The 21209-nt window shown below is 43.2% G+C and overlaps 1 protein-coding gene across 1 annotated transcript in view; it reads right to left on the reverse strand.

Annotated features, from left to right (window-relative positions):
* The window catches only part of LOC126249030 (monocarboxylate transporter 3-like), a 405178-nt gene extending 385818 nt beyond the window's left edge, over positions 1-19360 (reverse strand). The window contains exon 1 of the mRNA XM_049950639.1: positions 19191-19360. Coding sequence (XP_049806596.1) covers positions 19191-19231 — 41 coding nt within the window. The 5' untranslated portion in view covers positions 19232-19360. The remainder of the gene's footprint in view (positions 1-19190) is intronic.
* Between the last annotated feature and the right edge of the window lie 1849 nt (positions 19361-21209).

Consider the following 21209-nt stretch of genomic DNA (forward strand, 5'->3'; position numbering starts at 1 on the left):
GACAGAACCTCATTATTCGCTGTCGATATTCTGGGTTTGAGAATTCGCTTGTGATGGCAAAGTGGCTGAAACATGAAACAGAATGATGTCGAAAGCGAGGGGGACGCTTGTGTGTGGGCATCAGAAGAGAAGCAGGGTGCTTCTAAATGTGACCAGCGAGGCTTCGGACGAATGTTTTCCCCATTATTTATGGGACGTGGTGTAGGCGCCGCCGAGTCCCCCTGACAGTTCTCCAGCCGCGAGGGAAGACGGTTCTGCATCCAAACTTTTGGTGTTAAATTATCACTTTGAGCGTCGAGGACGTCTTCATTCGAGTTTAATTCAAGCACTGACGAATTTATAGTCAGGCTGCCTATCTTTACCGAGTATCGTGTCATAAATGCCTATCTACAGAACTGCAGCCAGAAGCTAGATATACGGCTTCATATTTACTGCTCTATCTGTTTTCAAACGATCGATTTTGACGATTTCCACAAAAATATCTCCAACCAGGATGTATTTGTAAGTTGTAAATAAACTTATACTGGACACAATTATTAATATAAACAAACAGGGTGACAGGAGATGAATCCATATCAGTGCTGGATGTATGATGAAATTACTGTATGTAGTCCTGTTTTGCATAGAGTGCAGGAAGTGTTAAGAACGACTCATAACATTATCATAATTATCAGCCATGTCTTGATAGAGGCCTCCTCCAAACTCTATGACCTAGCTGCACACATCCTTGTTGATCTTACGTGTGTCTAGTGTCATCTACCAACCTTCCATTAAATAGCAGCATGGGTCTTTTCTTATTTCATCGGATCCAGCATAGAATTTCCATCTGCTATAACGTTCAAGCAGTTACATGCCAGGTCCAGCCACTTTCCATTTTAGTTGCAGTCACAATTAGGTTCCCCATTCCAGTTTGTCCCCTGACGCATTTGTTTGTTTTTCGGTTTTCCTAGTAATTCCCGCCATGTATCGTTCCATTGCTCGGAGATCAATTCTATTTTTAAAAGTTTTTCGGATTAAAAACGTATGTCTCGTTGCCGTAAATTAAAACCGGAAATGTACGCTGGTTGTAAACTTTCCCTTTGAGACAAATCTGAAGACTAGTTTTAAAACTGCTTAGTTTCTTCATTTTGAGTCTTTTGTATTTCTCTTGCTCTCCATCCAGTTGTCTTAAACGCCGCTAAACGCTAAACGTATCAACTAATTTATGAATATTTGTTATTAATTTGCACTATTTTCTTTCTGTTGAGTTTATTTTATTTTATTTTTAGGCCTACTTTCAAAATTGCTCGAGTAAGTTCTTCCATTTGTTATTGAAGTTAATCAATTATACCTTTCTTCAAAGTAAATCCGAAAGTTAATATATAAGGGATAGTGAAACGAAAACAAGACAAATCGGGAAAAGATAAGTAAATTATTTACCATTTCAAAACTAAGCACCGTAACTATTCTTACATTTATTGCACTGTAAGACAAGATACGTGAGGGCCCACATTTTGGCAAGTTTATTTTGACTACGCGGGGAAGTTTTATTAGAAAGCCGTTACACATCCTGATTTCTCTCCATGCGATTTCCATATTTTTGGAGCCCTCAAGAAAGACATTCGTGGCCGCCACTTTACTTGGGACGAAGAGGTGCAAGCCTGGGTAAAAAGATGGTTTCATAGACAACCGCAGACATTTTGCCATGAAGGTATTGACCGTCTAGTTCGCAGTGGGATAAATATACTAACAGTTATGGCAATTGCCGATTACTTTTGAAATAATAAACAGTTTACTTACTTTTTTCAGTTTGTCTTGTTTCCATTTGACTGTCCATTATCTGTCGTTGAAAAAGAACAGTGTCATTTCTAAAGGCGAATGAGCTCCATCAGTTGCTTGCATTGATTGAATTGGTATTTTTTGCTGTCGTTCTCGGATCCCCTCCCAACCTCGAATGATAAAATCCTACACTGAAAATATAAGAGGTTCAAATCCCCATTCTGACTTTCTGATAGAGTCCCCTTGCTACACTCCCTTTCCTTCGCCAAGAGGTTCAAGTGTACTTTTTTTGCTGTAGTGATCAAAATTGCTCGTTATGGTTTCAGCACAGGCTAATCATCTGTTGATAAGCGCTGAGTGCGGTAAACATTTCTCATTTCTGCCAATAAGAGCACTTTGTGACATCTGCTCACTTTTTAAATAGAATGGTTTCGACGGATAACGAAAAACTGTGATTTGATCAAATACGGATCCGTAACAATTAGTTATAACTTGCTGTCACGCCTACATTTAACGTCCCAAAGATGCCTACGATTTTAATAATAATAACAATAGAAAATAGAAAATGTTTTAATATCATCCCAGTGATAATTAGTTTGCATCAGCGTTTAATAAACCGCCTTAGCATAACTTCCAAGATATACGACTTTTGAAAAGCATTCGGACGAAACTTCGAGAAGAAGATGTTTGGTGCAATTCATTTAAGATCTAAAGGGTGTTTTATAATTCAGGTTGTATACTTGTAAAGGTTGTAGAGGGGTAGATCAAGTTTTACATAGTAACCAATGTCCGGAAACGTCATTCAACGACACTGCAGAGCGCCAAAATTATAGGCGCCGACTCCTGTAAATGTATGTATATATAGGCTGATTCCGTGACGATGTTACAAACTTTCTAGGGGGGGTGAAGAAGGATTAATGTATCAACTTGAGGTAAGGATCATTTTACTGGAAGGGGGGGATTCGAAAATCATAGGCGAAAATCGTTCTGATACATCTGACATTCGAATATATGTACTAGTCCTGTTGTTGCTAAGACTGTAGAGTAAACAACTATCAAAAGTAGTAGTATGGACTAAAACAAGGAACATATGTCCAGTGAACATGGGCTCTAAAATACATACTTGAGGAACTATGAGCACTTATTCATCTTCGCTACTGTGAAACAAGGTGTGCGTTGTAGTTCCCATGTTTACTAGACTTTTTTTTTCTTGTTTTGGTCCATACTACCACCTCTGAAAGTTGCCTACCCTACAGTGTTAGTAACAACAGTACCAGTACATGTAATCCATTGTCAAATATCTCAGAACGGTTTTCGTTTATAACATTCGACTCGTTCGTTTTCCGCTACAGGAGTCCTTACCTCAAATTGGTACAATTATCCTTTTCCATCATCCTAGAAAGTTTGTAACATCATCACGGAATCAACCTGTATACAGGGTGTTACAAAAAGGTACGGCCAAACTTTCAGGAAACATTCCTCACGCACAAATAAAGAGAAGATGTTATGTGGACATGTGTCCGGAAACGCTTAATTTCCATGTTAGAGCTCATTTTAGTTTCTTCCACCTACGCTCAATGGAGCACGTTATCATGATTTCATACGGGATTCTCTACCTGTGCTGCTAGAACATGTGCCTATACAAGTACGACACAACATGTGGTTCATGCACGATGGAGCTCCTGCACATTTCAGTCGAAGTGTTCGTATGCTTCTCAACAACAGATTCGGTGACCGATGGATTGGTAGAGGCGGACCAATTCCATGGCCTCCACGCTCTCCTGATCTCAACCCTCTTGACTTTCATTTATGGGGGCATTTGAAAGCTCTTGTCTACGCAACCCGGGTACCAAATGTAGAGACTCTTCGCGCTCGTATTGTGGACGGCTGTGATACAATACGCCATTCTCCAGGCTGCATCAGCGCATCAGGGATTCCATGCGACGGACGGTGGATGTATGTATCCTCGCTAACGGAGGACATTTTGAACATTTCTTGTAACAAAGTGTTTGAAGTCACGCTGGTACGTTCTGTTGCTGTGTGTTTCCATTCCATGATTAATGTGATTTGAAGAGAAGTAATAAAATTAGCTCTAACATGGAAAGTAAGCGTTTCCGGACACATGTCCACATAACATATTTTCTTTCTTTGTGTGTGAGGAATGTTTCCTGAAAGTTTGGCCGTACCTTTTTGTAACACCCTGTATACATAAATTTACAGGCGCCGGTCTCTATAACTTTGACTTTCTGTAGTGCCATTGGATGATGTTTCCGGACGTGGGTTGATCTATTAAGTCCTCTCTCCAACCTCTAGAAGTGTGTAAAATGAATTGTGAAACACCTTCTACAGGAGGAGAGGAGGAGATTTGTGTTTAACGTCCCGTCGACAACGAGGTCATTAGAGACGGAGCGCCAGCTCGGGTGGGGGAAGGATGGGGAAGGAAATCGGCCGTGCCCTTTCAAAGGAACCATCCCGGCATTTGCCTGAAGCGATTTAGGGAAATCACGGAAAACCTAAATCAGGATGGCCGGAGACGGGATTGAACCGTCGTCCTCCCGAATTCTACAACAGCAACAAATTCGAACAACTTTGACAAAGGCAAAGTTCAAACAATATCAAATGTTAGTGGTCACCAAATCAGTGTTTGACTTAGCATACTGACTGTGCTAACGTATAAATTAGGGGAACGCTGTTTCTTTGTCATTTCCACCTATATTCAGGAAAGCAGATTTTCGATTAATTTTTTCTGGTGGAGGATCTTTCCTTTTGTGTCTTATTCAGCTATCTACGGCCTGCCGTTTCTGCCTGTGCACTCACGAAACTTGCTGGATTTGTTGTTGACTGGAGGTAGATTCAGCCCGAGAATGGACGCCTTCTCTTGGCTGGAATGTTCCCTGCAGCCGACCAGACCACAGTTCCAGCCACATTGGCTGGACCTCTTGTAAGGAACTGAAAAGCATCATGTGTTACGGGTAACTTGTATTTCATAGAATGCCTTATCATTTCCGAGACAGTTTTCATGCTACTTCATTCTCCGAAAGTTAGCTGAGAAATTTGGAAATTTATATCTGTAACAATATAAACGCTACTATTTAAATTTGTTTGGCGTTCGTGACCTCCATGACAAACACCCCTGCACCTAACTGGATCCGCGCGTGAAAATAACGATCACATATTTCACAAACTTAGATTTTTCTCATTTTAATGGTAAACTGCAGTGAGGTATTTATCAGCAAGTTCTGAAACAAAGTAACATCTTCTCGTACAGAGTATAACTAAAGGGAAGGAGATCTGGTTACCCATTGCTGACATCCTCCAGTCTCTGCCCGAAACCATGTTGATACCTGAGTGCTATCGCTATATACAATTCTTGGCATTCGCCCCTAGGCAAAGTGATTACAGAATTTGTGTGCCCAACCACACGACCGAAGATGAGGTCGAAAAAGACGAATGATACGGTGTTGTGCGTGTAAGCGACACCTGTGCAAACTTTAATCTGCCTGATGCCGTTGTCCTGCCTCCGTCGGCGAGCTGTGCCAGCATGAAACCACTGCTGAGCTTGGAAGCTCACTACACCGCATAAAACGATCAAACTGTGGCTTTCACGTTGCGAGCAACAGCTCACCGGAGGAATATCAAACTGGACTAGGATTTCCATCGATTCGTTCTTGCAATTTTCGATAATTATTAGCTTCGAGACGACGCTGCCAGTGGGCTGATAAGCCGAGGTTTCATCAGTATAACAAGTTTTATGCTCAGAAAAAACTGAACACGTTGGACATGTTGCTAGAAATGTTCTGTTTAACTGATCTTCCGACTCTGACAGAATTACAATGACATCAACAAACCTCAAAGGTTTCATTTCTTCCTCTACAGCTTTAATTCCCTTTCCAATTTTATCCTCGGTTTCCATTACTGCTTGTTATAGGAACAGGTTGAGTAACATCGGAATAAGCTACAGATCTGTCTCATTCTGTTCTAAATTATTGCCTTCCTTTAACGTCCTTCGACTCTTATAACTGCAATCTAGTTTCTGTACAAGTCGTAAAGAACATTTCTCGTCTTCTATTGTATCCGCGAAAACTTTCGAATTTGAAAGGGTACATTCCAGTGAACATTGTTGGAAGCTTTTGCTAAATCCTCAAGTACTATAACTTTGGGTTTTCCGACCTTCAGTCGGGCTGCTAACGTAAGTCTTTAAGCCAGTATTGATTTGCGTGTTCCTAAAGTTCTCTCGAACCCAAACTGATCTCCTGCAAATTCGGCTTCCATCAGTCTGCAGCTCGTGGTCTTATGGTTAGTGTTGCTGGCTCTCGATTACTGGGCTCCGGGTTCGATTCCAGGCTGTGTTTAGGAATTTTCTTCGCTTGGGACTGAGCCTGTGTGTTGTCTTTATTATCATTTCATTATCATCGATGTGCAAGTGGCTGAAGTGGCGTCAAATAAAAAGACTTACACCAGGAAGTCTAACATCCCAGATGAGACTCCCAGCCACTAATGCCATAGGCACATTTCAGTAGCACCATTCTTCTGTAGACAACTCGTGTCAGTTTTTAGCAACTATAAGGACTTACTAAAATTGCAATTCGATAATATTTCTTTCCGGTTGGTCTGCAGCTTGCATGAGGTCGAAGAACGACGTATTTTATTTTAAGTTTTTTTTCAGCCAAAAAAGACGTCAAAAATAAATTTACAAGGTCATGCAAATAAATAACCTGGTCATATCATAACAAAAAGTTAACCGACCTTTACGCTCCAAGATGCCATATGGACCACGTCATATCAACTAAGTCTTAAGCGTAAAGTTCCGTATGCAGGCACAGACTAACATAGACGTAAGGAACAGTATTATATCTATTATACCATCTTCATAGGTACACCTCAATACTACAAAATGTCGAAAATAGCTCGCCCTGTAACTTGTATCACTACGAGTAGATAAATAAATACTACAGCAAAAAACTTGTACTTAAAATATGTCGTTCTTCGGTAATATTCACACCTGTCAACACCTGCTCCTTTAGTATTGGGATTATTACATTCTTCTTCGAAGTATGACTATATTTCGCCTGGGAGAACCGGAGCATACCATTCATTTTAAGGTTTTCTATGTTTTCGCCAGATAGTTTATGGTGAATGCCAGAACGGTCGCTTTCGAAAGGCTTCAGCATATTTCCTGCCTCATCCTTGTCTGTTCCGAGGTTGTGCTTCGCCTCTAATGACCTCATCGACGACGAAACATCGAACACAAGTATACCTTTTCTACGATGGACTGAAAGAAAAAGGCCGCGTGGCACATTGACAGATATGTGAGGTCCCGAAGCGCTGGCGCGTGCTATTAGGTACTGAGTGACTGTTCAGATTTACACAAGCAAGAACGGAAATAGAAGAGCGAGACAAACAGGGGCAGGGCAGAGCCGCCCGCCCAGCTTTCTACACACATCAAATTTAATGAGCTTCTCGAACCGCGGCGCAGCGTTTCCCCCGTAGAGATCCAGTTAGGTAGCGCCGCTGAGGCGTTTTATGTAACGCACACGCCAGATCGCTTTCGTTCGCCGCATTTGGATACCCAGTTGCGGCGACTGGCGTGTGGAAGTCTCGTGATCGACCTCCTGTTACGTTAATACGATTTTTTCAGTTGGTACGTAATGCTATGGCATGGACTTAATGCACTCCCCGTCTTACGTACTCCGAGGTATGACTCAGCCGATTTTAATAGAAATTTTCATGTTTTTCATATGGAATTGCGGCTGAACATAAGAATGGCACCGTATCAAGTAATCGGCATTCCAGCTCTTCTTTCAACGTATCTTGCTTTCTTTCCAAGTCGGCCGGAGTGGCCGAGCGATTCTAGGCGCTACAGTCTGGAACTGCGCGACCGCCACGGTCGCAGGTTCGAATCCTGCCTCGGGCATGGATGTGTGTGATGTCCTTAGGTTAGTTAGGTTTTTTAGTAGTTATAAGTTCTAGGGGACTGATGACCTCAGACGTTACGTCCCATAGTGCGCAGAGCCATTTGAACCATTTTTTCTCTTTCCAAAATGCGCCTCTCACTGTGCTGTTAAACATTCACTGTCTCTAAAGTTGCTAGTAATACGTGTTTCAGCCCTTACCTCGATATTGAGAAAGACGACGAAATGATTAAGGCAATCGGCTAGCATTCAGGTTCAAAAATGGCTCTCAGCGCTATGGGACTTAACTTCTGAGGTCATCAGTCCCCTAGAACTTAGAACTATTTAAACCTCACTAACCTAAGGACATCATACACGTCCATGCCCGAGGCAGGATTTGAACCTGCGACCGTATCCGTCGCGCGGTTCCGGCCTGAAGCGCCTAGAACCGCTCGGCCACCGCGGCCGGCTAGCATTCAAGAAGAGCGAGGTTCAACGCTGGGTCCTGGCATGCAGACTCAGGTTATTCGTGGTTTTCTTAAATCGAATAGGATTAACGGATGGTTCCTTTCAAAAAGAGGTGGACAATTCTCCTTCCCAACCTAGTCCTATGACCCCGCTGCCGACGGGGTCTTCAACTCGACTTCTTTTTTCTTTTTCTTTCCTACTGCCGTTCCGACTATTAGTCATTTATCTTCCCTGTTCCTACAACGTGTGAGCGAGAACTTACTTCAGGATGTGTTAGTACAGCAACAAATATGCGAATCTCCGACACTAGTAGCGCTTCCATTTGCTGAAACAAACATTATCAATGTAATCGTGGTCGTAGAAATAAGGCTGGCAGCTGCACGCTGAGGACTTTTCTCTTCAAATTATAAAATTTTACTACTCCATTCAGAGTCTATTATTTAATGGTTCGCTCAGCATTTTATTTCATCATATCTAACACCAGTGATAATCGTTTCATCATCAAGGCGTCTTCCCACCCAAAAGAAAAGGAGCAACTCTTAACCTCTAGCCTGTCCTTCTAATTAGTTGATCGTACGCCAACTAGGGGCAATTAATCGACAGAATATCCTCTGGCAGCTTCATCTGCTGCATCATATAATATGAGGAACCTGCCTCTTAGCCTTTATGTGACCCTTGCACTCTTTTACCTTTCTCTTACCAAATCAGAATGAGCGTGTAGCTAGCTCCATGTGAATACAAATATAAATGATACCTCTAAAACATTAAGTAGGGATTTCCCTAAAACCACGAATGTTCGTGAACTCAGTGAGACGCTATATATTTGCATCTAATTTGTGACTCAGAGGAAATCACTTCTCGAGTTCCTGAGTTTGTGGGCAATTTTCACACCGTAGACCACAATGAACTGATAAATAGATTAAAACATTGTGGAATTAAAGGTAAGGCAATCAATTGGTTTCCGTCTGATCTGAGCAGTTGGAAGCGGTCCACACTTCTTTTCATATATATGCTTAAGTATTATTGTTGCAGATACTGGCCAGGAAATCGTGTTATAGAGGGAAGCAACACTTCATTCACAGTAACTGAGTGGCCCTTGCAACAAAAGAGAGTGCGTCCAGTTTATTACATAAAATGTTATTCACACTGACTTTGAGCTTTCCTAAAATGGCGGCACCATTAGTGAAGCACAAGACATAAAACGTCTGGGAATGCGGATAGGCAGAATGTCGTCGTGGACAGTACCTATTTACTGCATCCAACAGAAGCTGAATGCAGCAACATTTGCGATTACAATATTGCGCACAGCCAGTTCCGGTGACAGACTGAAATATGTTTACTTAGCATGCTTTCATTCCTTGAAGTTATGTGGGAAAATATTTTTGGGATACTCAGCACATGCAGAAAGAACAATTTTTTTTTCCGACGAATACCTACTCTACAGAGGCTACCTCCCATTGTATTACATGTTAGAGTTTCTTCCCATTCAATTCTCGTATAGAGCGATGGAGGCATGAATGCTTGAATGCCTGTGTGCATGCTGTAATTAGTGTAATCTTGTCTTCGGCGTTCAAACGGGAGCGATATGCACGGGGCTGTAGTGTATTTCTAGTTTCCTCGCGTAATATTATTGCTTGAAACATTCTTAGGTTTTCGAGGGATAGTTGACGTATATCTTCAAACATCTGCCATTTCAAGTTTCTTAGCGCATCCGCGACGCTCTCCCGTGGGTCAAACAAATATGTGACCGTTCTTGCTGTCCTTATATGTATACGTACAGTTTCGCCTACTAATCCTACTGGGTGTTGCTGACACACACTTAAACAATATTCTGTTTTGTAAGCAGTCTCCTCTGTAGAATGATGGCATTTTATCGATATTCTGCCAATGAACCAATGTATGCCACCTGTTTTGCCTAAGATTCAGACTAAAAATTAATAGCAATTAATACACAACGCGAACAGGAACAGCCGCAATATACTTCCCACGGGGAACGGCTGAAGTTGCTGTACATCTACGAATGACTCTCTGTCCAAGATGACATGCTGCGTCCTCCCTTCCAAGAAATCTTCATTCCTGTCACAAATTTCCTTTATTACTGCATGTGATCGCACTTTCGTTAATAAGAGTCGGTGTAAAACTGCGTAAAATGATTTTGCAAATAAAAAATTACTTCGTCTACTTCACTGTCTTGATCCGTGCCTTTCAGAATATCATGTGAGAAAGAGCGAGTTTGGTGTCGCGTGACCGATGTTGACGGAATCCATGGTGGGTGGCACGGAGAAGTCATTATGTTCCAGATACTTCATTACGATCGGGCTCAGAATATGTGCTAAGATTCTAAAAAGATGAATGTCAGTTATATTGGATCACTTTTCCTGCTCTTCTTGTGGACTGGTGTGACCCAAAGCTTTCTTCCAGCTACTGGGAAATTTTTTGTTCGAGAGATCTACGGAGTATTATGATTAAGAAAGGAGGTAATTCAGACGAAAAGGAAAAGTCTAAATCGTTTTCATATACAGCCTATCCCCTTTTGGATACCAACCGGTCCATCGTGGACTTAAATCGAGGAGGAATTTCCTGAATAAAACAGAATATCTCATTAATAAACGGTAAAAAACAGAGTAGAAATATGAAAAGAAAGAAAGTCCACCTCCGGGATTGGTATATACCAAACAAAGAACTTTACCGAGGGCATACAGAGGTGTGGAACATATGCAGACTGCGTTCCAGAGTTGCAAGAACCAGAAGCAACGTGAATAAATGGGGATTATCAGACGAACCGATCTGTGGTGTTTTCGACAAGAGCACACTACAAACCACCTCAGGGAATACGCCCAAGCACATGCACTATATGCAATATTTTGATGCTTCTGATACGATTAAATAAATATAGCTGAGAAGTTAATACAGACTCTGACAGAGATTCCGTCAAGCCCAGGGGGTCTTATTCAATTTTAATGACTTTATTCAGAGCCATTGACACTGATATCTGCATTACTAATTTTACGTGGTGCGAAACTTAAACTGAGGCAGTATGCCTTGACTTTTCTTTGTAACGGAACATTTGAAAACGAAGCTGAGTAATTCTGCTTTTGGTTTGCTACTTTTAATTTTGGCTCTCCAGACTCTTTAACTTTGCTGCCAGAGACAGTTTTTGTTTATGAGTCGAATTTCTTCGGATTTCTTGAGAGCTCTTTCGGTACGGGTCTGCTACGGTTGTCGCTGACGGTTTCACCCAGTGCTCTTTTGAGAACCAAACGCGTTTCATTTAGCATTTCCCTGTTTATAACCCTATGATTTGTTTTATACCTATTGCGTACTGGCTGTTTCTTTCAAAGTTTCTTTACGGCGACTGTATACTATGGAGAGTCCTTTCTCTATCATGAACTGTTCTACTATGTACATATCTATCAAGAGCTTGGTAATCTATTCTTCTAAACACATTAAGCTCCTACTTACTTACGAAAGGTAGGCTATCCTGAACCAGTTTCTATCAATGTATCGGAGAAACGAATAGCCCTGCGTGGCACCTGACATGACCTGATTTTTAGGCTGTTTTCCACAGCAGTGCATATCACAGATTACGTGAATAACCTGTCATTGTCATTTCAAGCTACGAAGTTCACTGACTCTTATTCTATCTCATATCGTGAATTACTTTGACAATAGTCATAGCAAACTACCACAGAATGGATGTGTGCCTATATCTACATTATAACGGAAAATCCGACGTCCGCAAGCTAGAGGCCACTACTGCTACACCGTGGCAAACTGCCTACAGCACGAGGCAATACTAAATATGTAGAAAGATTATCAACAGCTCCAGATCAACAACACGTTACCAAAATTCTCTGACTGACACGATGGAGAGAAACAAGGCTCAGTGACTATCTCAGAGTATTTGCTGAAAAGACGCCAGTTGTAAGGCAGAAGGAACACGTAGTCCTTAACGACCTGGCTTTGAGCACACTATCTTTCTTTTTTCGAGGAAAGGAAATAAACTGGTAGAAAGATCACAACTGACGCGAACGGAATCGTGATAATGTTTATCACATTCTGCCATTACTAAAGTAGTTAGTATTAATAGCAAATCGACCACGAAAGCTTTTGGCGGCTGTAAGGAGCTTCAGAAAGCCTCGGAATTCAACGAGGATTATCTCTGGTATCATCAGTCTTGTTATAGAATGTTAGCTATGTCCTTATCCAACGCAGACAGAGTTGGCCGTATTCTTCCATACGATTTTAGTCTGGTCCGTTATTCTCACGACAGATAAAGCTCCAGAACGAGAAAGTGAGAGACATACAGAACTCTCTGTGGCGATATGAAACTTTTATTTCCATTTCTATCCTCTTCTATGCAGAAAAAAGCCGTGAGATATACCACATTAATGACAGCTCCTGCTGCCTTACAGATGGCAGCGACGTCATTCGTTTCTTATTGGATTACCATTATCATATCGTTGAAGGATTTACTCAGTGATTTCGGCTAAAGGCTTTAAATTCAACTAAATGCCTAGGAATTACAATTACAAACAACTTAAATTGGAAAGAACACATAGAAAATGTTGTGGGGCAGGCAAACCAAAGACTGCGTTTTATTTCTAGAAAACGTAGCAGGCGCAAGAGACTGCTTACACTACGCTTGTCCGTCCTCTTTTGTAGTGCTGTGCAGTGTGGGATGCTCGACAGATAGGATTAACGGAGTACATCAAGGAGGACAGCGCGTTTTGCATCATGGAGAAATAGGGGAGAGAGTTTCACGGACATGCTACAGGATTTGGGATGGGAATCATTAAAACAAAGGCGTTATTCGTTGCGGCGGGATGTTCTTATGAAATTTCAATCGTCAGCTTTCTCCTCCGAATGCGAAAATACTTTGTCGACGCCGACTTACATAGGGAGAAACTATTATCATAATAAAATATGGGAAATCAGAACTCACACGGGAAGATATAAGTTTTTTTTGTGCGCTGTTCGAAGGTGGAATAATACAGAATTAGTGTGAAGGTGGTTCGATGAACCCTCTGCCAGGCACTTAATAGTGATTTGCAGAGTAGCCGTGTAGACGTAGATGTAGATGTAATGTATAGATGTTGATGGTCACAGAGATAGATGTGGAACGTGAAGTCAGTTCTCTGTTAGTGACACAATGTTACAGAAAACACACAACTAGGCATAATAATATAATACGTGGTTACAAAAAGCCAGACTGAAAGTAACATTGAAATGAAGTAATTATTGTATGAAGAAAATATTATTTAAAAACTTCATTTTATAGTAAGTCATTAACAATGAGTGACGGGAGAGGAAGGTGTCTGCAATGGTCTAAGAGTAGTAGTAACCATTACCAGAATTCATCTAGAATTATTTCGGAAAACCTCCGAAAACTCAAGAGGGGGATCAGGCAAACAATCCTTGTATCTTCTTTGTAGAACAACTCCCATTCTTCCCAGCGTATTTTAGTAACTCAGAATTCTAACAACTCAATGAGACCATTATGTAACATTTATAGATTTGTGTCACGTTAGCACAACTGAGTGAACCTAAAGTGTTCCTGTAGCAAACATACGGGATACCTCAAGAGGAAAGCCTTCTGCTTGGATCTGGAAACCTCAGTTTACCTCAGCTACTGTATAAGAAATCGGAACCTGTATCTTGCAAACTCCTCCTTACTTTTTTGTACGATAGTTAAGGATGTGTTTGCAGCATAGAGATCATTTCTCTATCTTGTGCTCATTGAATGGATGCGACTATTCTTTGTGAACAAGTTTGTGCTGTCAACAATAAATCTCACTCGCGACTACACTGGTGTCCAAAATTAAAGCAACAAACCGCTGTTTCTCTGTCCTGTGTCTAATTCACGATATAATCAAACAGACTGTCAACCAGATGTCCGTACGATCGTAGTTTGCATGGAAGATGGCATTCCGGTCAACGGAAAACCATGCCAACGATGACGTCAGGACATCTATGAACCGAGGTAGTGTTTGCCGCGTAGTCCCACGGCCACAATCTCTGTGTACAGTGTCACAGACGATGCAGTATGGCACAGAGAAGATGCCTACCAGACTCTCTGCGGTGGAGGGCCATAGAAAGAAAGGAAGTAGGACAGTCACAAACTGATGTGGCCCGATCGCTTAATGTGAATCGTTCTGTTGTTTCTCGGATGTAGCGGCAGTTTATAAAGACCGAATCTGTAACCTGAAGACCAGGGCAGGGCCGACCACGTTTGACTTCAGAAGAGAGGACCGTTATTTGGCGGTAGGGGCAAGACAGTACCGCCTTAGTACTCCACGGCAATTGACATGTGAACTCGCAGCGTCCACTGTACAAGTTGTACCGAGGTAAGCGGTGTGCAGAAGGCTTTGGCAAAGTGGCCTTTACTGTCAGAGACCTGCTGTTTGTCTGTCTCTGATGCGTCTTCACAGAAGGGAACGTCTAGAGTGGAATCGTCAACATGCCACCTAGACGGTCTAACAGTGGGACAATGTTGTTTTCACAGATGATCCCCGATTTAGTTTGCAGAGTGATGCTCGATGGATTCGTATCTGGAGGGAATGTGGAACACGATTTCGGGACTCAAACATTGTGGAAAGAGACCGACATCGAGGAGGATCCCTAATGGTGTAGGCAGGTATTATGCTTACCACTCGAACCCCCACTTCATGAAACTGCACGGGTGAATAAGCAAGGTTTAACTGGCGTCAGGTATCGTGACGAGATCTTGGGACCTCATGTGCGGTTGTTGCGAGGTGCTGTGGGGACAGGCTTCGTACTGATGAACGATAATGCTCGACCTCATAGAGCACGGGTGGTTGATGTTTTCTTGGAAACGGAAGACATTGCACGGATGGCGTGGCCTCCTCGCGCTCCCGATTTGAATCCCATAGAGCATGTCTGGGATGCACTAGAGAGACGGCTTGTGTCACATCAGCATCCACCAACCACTCTCCAAGACTGCGACCAACTTTGCAGGTTCAAGCGGCTCTGAGCACTATGGGTCTTTTAACAGCTGAGGTCATCAGTTCCCTAGAACTTAGAACTACTTAAACCTAACTAACCTAAGGACATCACACACATCCATGCCCGAGGCAGGATTCGAACCTGCGACCGTAGCGGTCGCGCGGTTCCAGACTGAAGCGCCTAGAACCGCTCGGCCACACCGGCCGGCAACTTTACAGGAAGAATGGGCGTTATTACCTCAATATGAGACTGATGACATCATTCACAGCATGCCCCGTCGTTGTCGGACCTGTATTGTTGCCAGAGGTGGTCACACCCCATACTGAGCACATTAACCAGTTGTATGTGTAAATCCGTTAAGTTTAAAAAAACAAAGAACATTTTTTTCTACCGTTATGCATGTTGCAGTTGTTTACGTACTGAATTCTTGACATTGTTTCTACTTTGCTATTACCTTTTTGTACTGTTTTGTGGCAAAATAAAAGCAACCTTGCAAAATTTCCGTCTGTTGCTTTAATTTTGGGCACCAGTGTACATGCATGCATGTAGATGTAGAACATCCATCTGGTGGAAGTGATTTGTGGGAACCTAACATTGCATTCCTTGAGAGGTAAAAAGGCAGAGTAATTCCGAAGATATTAATTTCTGTCATTTAGATGTGACTATAAGGAGAAGGGAAGGGCTATTAAGGTTTAACGTATTGTCGACGACGAGTCAATAGATATAGAGCACGAGCTCGAATTGGGGAAGGAATTCCGCCATGCCCTTTGGTAGGTAGCATCTCGACATTCGCCTTTCATGATTTAGGTGGATCACAGATGGCCTTAATCTAGATGGCCGGACGGAGATTTGAACCACTATCCTCCCGTGCACGAGTCCAGATCCTTACCACTGCACCATCTCCCTCGGTATGAGGAGAAGCAAAAGAGTCAACTCGTCTGGCATTTAAGAGAGCTGATGCACAGTGATTCTCTTTATCGATTGTTTTGTTAATCCATTTTTGATCGGAATTCATTTTTTCACCGATTACAAACGTATGATTTAGAACGTAAATTTTATTACTCGTGTTCGCAAATAGCACATGTAGATTAGTTTATCGGGACAGTCTCAGCATTTTTAGGGAAATGTCACCTGGTCGGCGTGCGTTTACAGTGTGCTGGAAATGGTTCACTCTGAACGACTCTCAGGAACGCAAACTGTTCAACTAAACGCTCAGCTGATCAGACCTCCTGAGGCTGTTGCCTTCGAGTCCCGCAGGACAGAAATGATTCAGCTACCCACTGGAGAATCATACAGCAGTTAATTTCCGAGAGAATAATTGGAAGATTCGCGTAGAGCTACAAGTGTCCAAGTGTTGCAGTTCGGAAGAAAGAGTTGTTGCTTGCGGGGGCAGTGGCGGGAACGCCCTGGCCGTCGGCACAACACAAGGCTGGCTGTGGAGCCATTTACAGGAGAAAGGACCCCTGAATTGACCTGCGCCGCTACCTGGCCTGCTGGTTAACCTCGGCGCGGGAGCACGATAATACCGGTAGTCACCTGCGAGTGCTGTGCGGAAGGTCACGAGCTCCTCGCCTCACAGGTGCCACAATATTTCGGTCCACAAAATCCAGTGAAAGATGCTAATGGTGGCCGAAGCACTGAAACGGAAAGCGTGTCAATTGTCATCAGTTGCGTTTACCACACTGTCGTTCGATGTTCTGTTGCTAAGACAAGAAGCTCAGAATAACCAGAACTGCTAGTAAACTTGTTCAGAAAACTGTCAAAATCACTTATCTCCCCTTATCCAGGCGTGCTTGTGAGCGGAGGAAGCAATACGGTGTAGCGGTTACATCCGCTGCTTGCGTTCCACAGACTCCAACTTCGACTGGCGTGGTATGTGCGTTTCGTATTCAATAAATTTCTTTGACAGCTCTCCAAACGGACACAGTAGATGTTTGTGAACAAAAGTCGCGGCTGCCTGACTGGCCGAATATTTCTGAGGATATCATTCTGTTGCTTTCTTAATCATACAGTATCAGGCAGGCATCTTACAATTTTAATAGTAACCGTGTCTCGCGGAAAATGAGCTACTGCTCTGACAAGTGTCGTTTATCTTCCTGTTTTTTTGCGAAATGGCGTCAGCCATATGGCACAATGTTGCCGACGCTATCACTTCCTCTTCCAAACCCATGTAAGTCCTAGCGGAGCTGTAGCCAATTGGGTGGAGCAGATATCACGACTTTTACTTGTGACCTGAGAAGGAGCCAAATGTCTGCCTACAGTTCTGTTTGACAGGACTTCCAGGAAAAGTGCTCGTATTCGAAGTGTTACGGAAGCTATCATAATTGTTTTAACAAACAAAAAATGTTCAAATGGGACTGAGCACTATGGGACTTAACATCTCAGGTCATCAGTCCCCTAGAACTTAGAACTACCTAAACCTAACTAACCTAAGGACATCACACACAACCATGCCCGAGGCAGGACTCGAACCTGCGACCGTAGCGGTCGCGCGGTTCCAGACTGAAGCGCCTTGAACCGCTCGGCCACACTGGCCGGCAATTGTTTTAACACAACCAAGGTATGAATAAGCGTGTATGACTTAACAAACTGTGACGACATAATTTTAATCGGTTCTTAATTTCTATGTTTTGGGTACAGTTTGCTATTTATAATCACCTAACAGGTGTAATCAAGACGAAAGTTATAGACTGGTGACAATGATTCCCTCTGTTGGCAGTATTAGAGGCCGCGCACGAAAACATGTGGAAGACACATGAGGCATGGCATGTGCGTTCAAGCAAGGAAACTGTCGGAGTAAACAGGTGAGAAAAGGGTGTTTGCGTGTAATTCTTTACAGTGTCTAAGTCCAAAATCTGAGTTCGTTTTCTTAGGCTTATGGAAATATAGTAAACTATTTCGAGAAGCCTCTGCCGGCCGCGGTGGTCTCGCGGTTCTAGGCGCGCAGTCCGGAACCGTGCGACTGCTACGGTCGCAGGTTCGAATCCTGCCTCGGGCATGGATGTGTGTGATGCCCTTAGGTTAGTTAGGTTTAAGTAGTTCTAAGTTCTAGGGGACTAATGACCACAGCAGTTGAGTCCCATAGTGCTCAGAGCCATTTGAACCATTTTTGAGAAGCCTCTACACAGAAAAGTATTCCAAAAAATTCACGCTTTATGTGAAAAGTGTCGAGGAAAACATTATCGAATACAGCAAGAATGAACAGATACTTCGCTCGATAAGCGTTCTATTTTGTTTTTTTTTAACATGCCTCAAAATAAGGTGCCTATAATTTTATCAGTCCGCTAATGATTTGCCTCTATTTTCATTGTAGTGATGGAATTCTCTTTTCGGGTAGAAAAGAAAATCTAGATAAACTCGTAAATTCACAACTAACAGAAACAGCGGCAGTTCCACTTTCTATTCATCATTATTGAAGACAAAAGTAATCCCTTACATCAAGAAATTTTCGAAACTCAGAAGAAATATATTCTTATTATTCTTGACGAATGAGTTAGTAGGTACAATGCTGTGGCGGAAACAAAACATTAACACTGTCTTCATGTGTCGTTTGATCCCATGAAAGGCGTTCGGTATCGGTTATGTACCGTCAGAAGTGGTCACAGTTATTCGTCGACAAATTCGTGTGACTGGAATAGACAGCTGCGTGTGTCTCTGCAGACTTAAATGCGGTCCTTTCCCAGACGAATGGTAGAGTCTACAAAATGAGATTTTTCCTCCAAATTCACAGACTGAATTGAACATACACTAACATATAATCATAATTGCTTATGTTGTCAGTTCTACATTATCGTACACCCGGATTTTCAGTTTCGTGTTCACGGGGAAAATGAGCGGAAAGAGAATAGACGCCAGAAGTAACAAAATAGAATGGTTGTCCCGGCTGTCTCTACACTCACAGAATAATAATCGGCAGTTGTCTGTGAGTCAGAGATTAGGAGCCGAATGTCAGACGGGCCATTAGCATACGTATGTGTGTGGCGCTGGGGGGCGGCGCACCGCAGCCCCCACGGCCCACGTGCTGCCGCCGCCTGCCGCCCGCCGCCTACCGCCGGCTTTCCCGCCGAAACACAGGCGAGCACGTGGCAGTGGCAGGCTTTCACGTACCTGTGGGCAGCGGCCGCTGCGTCCGCGTCGTTACTCGCCATGGCGTGGGGCGTGGGGGCGCAGCTGGTCAGGTGGGGATCGTCCGCCGACAAACGCACATTGACACTCGGGCTACGCACTGTCGCCGCGTGTGTAGCGCGCTCGATATGAATATGCAACTGCGCGCCGCACCCGCAGACGGCCACTTTTAAAGGACGTGCGCCGAGCGCCAGGTGGAGGGGCGCGCCGCGGGCCAATCGCGGCCCGCCTCTGCGCCGCTCGGGCGCGCAATATTTGCTCGAGCTGTCCCTGCCGCACTATCGCCTCCACTATCGGCTGTGTCTTCACTGTGTCACACTGACACTACGCACCTCAGATGGTAACTAACGCCGCTAAACAAGTCCGTAACCGTCTTAGAGGTGCGAGGAGCACCGTATTGTAAAACGCTCTCACTATTGCACAGTGACAGAATACAATTTTACGAAAATGGACAGTGGCAGCAGTAACCTGCTGCGAGATCGGATTACTCTTATATTTTTCGGAGTGGTTACAAATTAGTGGAAGATTTCGCTACAGTTTCACGAACACTGAATATAAATACTTGGTGGTATCACATGGAAGTCAGAAGTCAGACCTGATATGATACGAGCCCTATGTGTAATACGACTGACGTCCAGGCAGTAGTTCCGTTCCCGCCAAGTCACCTTCAATGACTGCGGTAACGCGCATTCTTAATTTGGAAATGGAGGAATATACCTTTCAATCTTGATGAAACCCTGCGAGAAGACCAGTATCAGTTGCAAAGCGATTTAGAAAAGATTGCTATATGGTGTGGCAGGTGGCAGTTGACGCTAAATAACGAAAAGAGGAAGGGGATCCACACGAGTTCCAAAAGAAATCCGTTGGAATTCGACTACTCGATAAATAGTACAATTCTCAAGGCTGTCAATTCAACTAAGTACCTGGGTGTTAAAATTACGAACAGCTTCAGTTGGAAAGACCACATAGATAATATTGTGGGGAAGTCGAGCCAAAGGTTGCGTTTCATAGGCAGGACACTTAGAAGATGCAACAAGTCCACTAAAGAGACAGCTTACACTACACTCGTTCGTCCTCTGTTAGAATATTGCTGTGCGGTGTGGGATCCTTACCAGGTGGGATTGACGGAGGACATCGAAAGGGTGCAAAAAAGGTCAGCTCGTTTTGTATCATCACGTAATAGGGGAGAGAGTGTGGCAGATATGATATGCGAGTTGGGATGGAAGTCATTAAAGCAAAGACGTTTTTCATCGCTGCGAGATCTATTTACGAAATTTCAGTCACCAACTTTCTCTTCCGAATGCGAAAATATTTTGTTGAGCCCAACCTACGTAGGTAGGAATGATCCTCAAAATAAAATAAGAGAAATCAGAGCTCGAACAGAAAGGTTTAGGTGTTCGTTTTTCCCGCGCGCTGTTCGGGAGTGGAATGGTAGAGAGTATCATTGTGGTTCGATGAACCCTCTGCCAAGCACTTAAATGTGAATTGCAGAGTAATCATGTAGATGTAGATGTAGAAGGTATCGTACTCTGTGGGATGGGCGAGTGGGATGGCCGTTTGCAGGTATGGCCCTCAATCTGTATATACAGTGAAAACCGTTTTCGTGCTTCTCAATGCTCGCGTTCAAGCGAGAAGCCTTTGTGGTATCTCATCACAGGGTCTTGCAACTTAATAGTTTATTTTACAATACTACAATTTCAGGAGCACTGGACATCAATACATTACCTTACCTCATCTCAAAGTCGGAATTTAGAGCTTCGACTTTGAGATTAGCTGGAACACATCAAGCAGAGAGAAACATGAACTTTTTAAAAAAAATTCTTTGGATGGCAATGTGGGTGACTTGCTCCTGCTGCATCACTCTGTGGTTAAAACAGCCAAATGTGAGAGAAGACAAAAGAAACGAAGGGAGATTAAGATTTAACGTCCCGTCGACAAGATGTTCATGAGAAACGTAGTTAACGCTCGGTGTGGTGGAAGGAAATTGGCTGTGTGCTTTCG

This window comes from Schistocerca nitens, chromosome 3, assembly GCF_023898315.1.
Source record: "Schistocerca nitens isolate TAMUIC-IGC-003100 chromosome 3, iqSchNite1.1, whole genome shotgun sequence".
Classification (NCBI taxonomy): Eukaryota; Metazoa; Arthropoda; class Insecta; order Orthoptera; family Acrididae; genus Schistocerca; species Schistocerca nitens.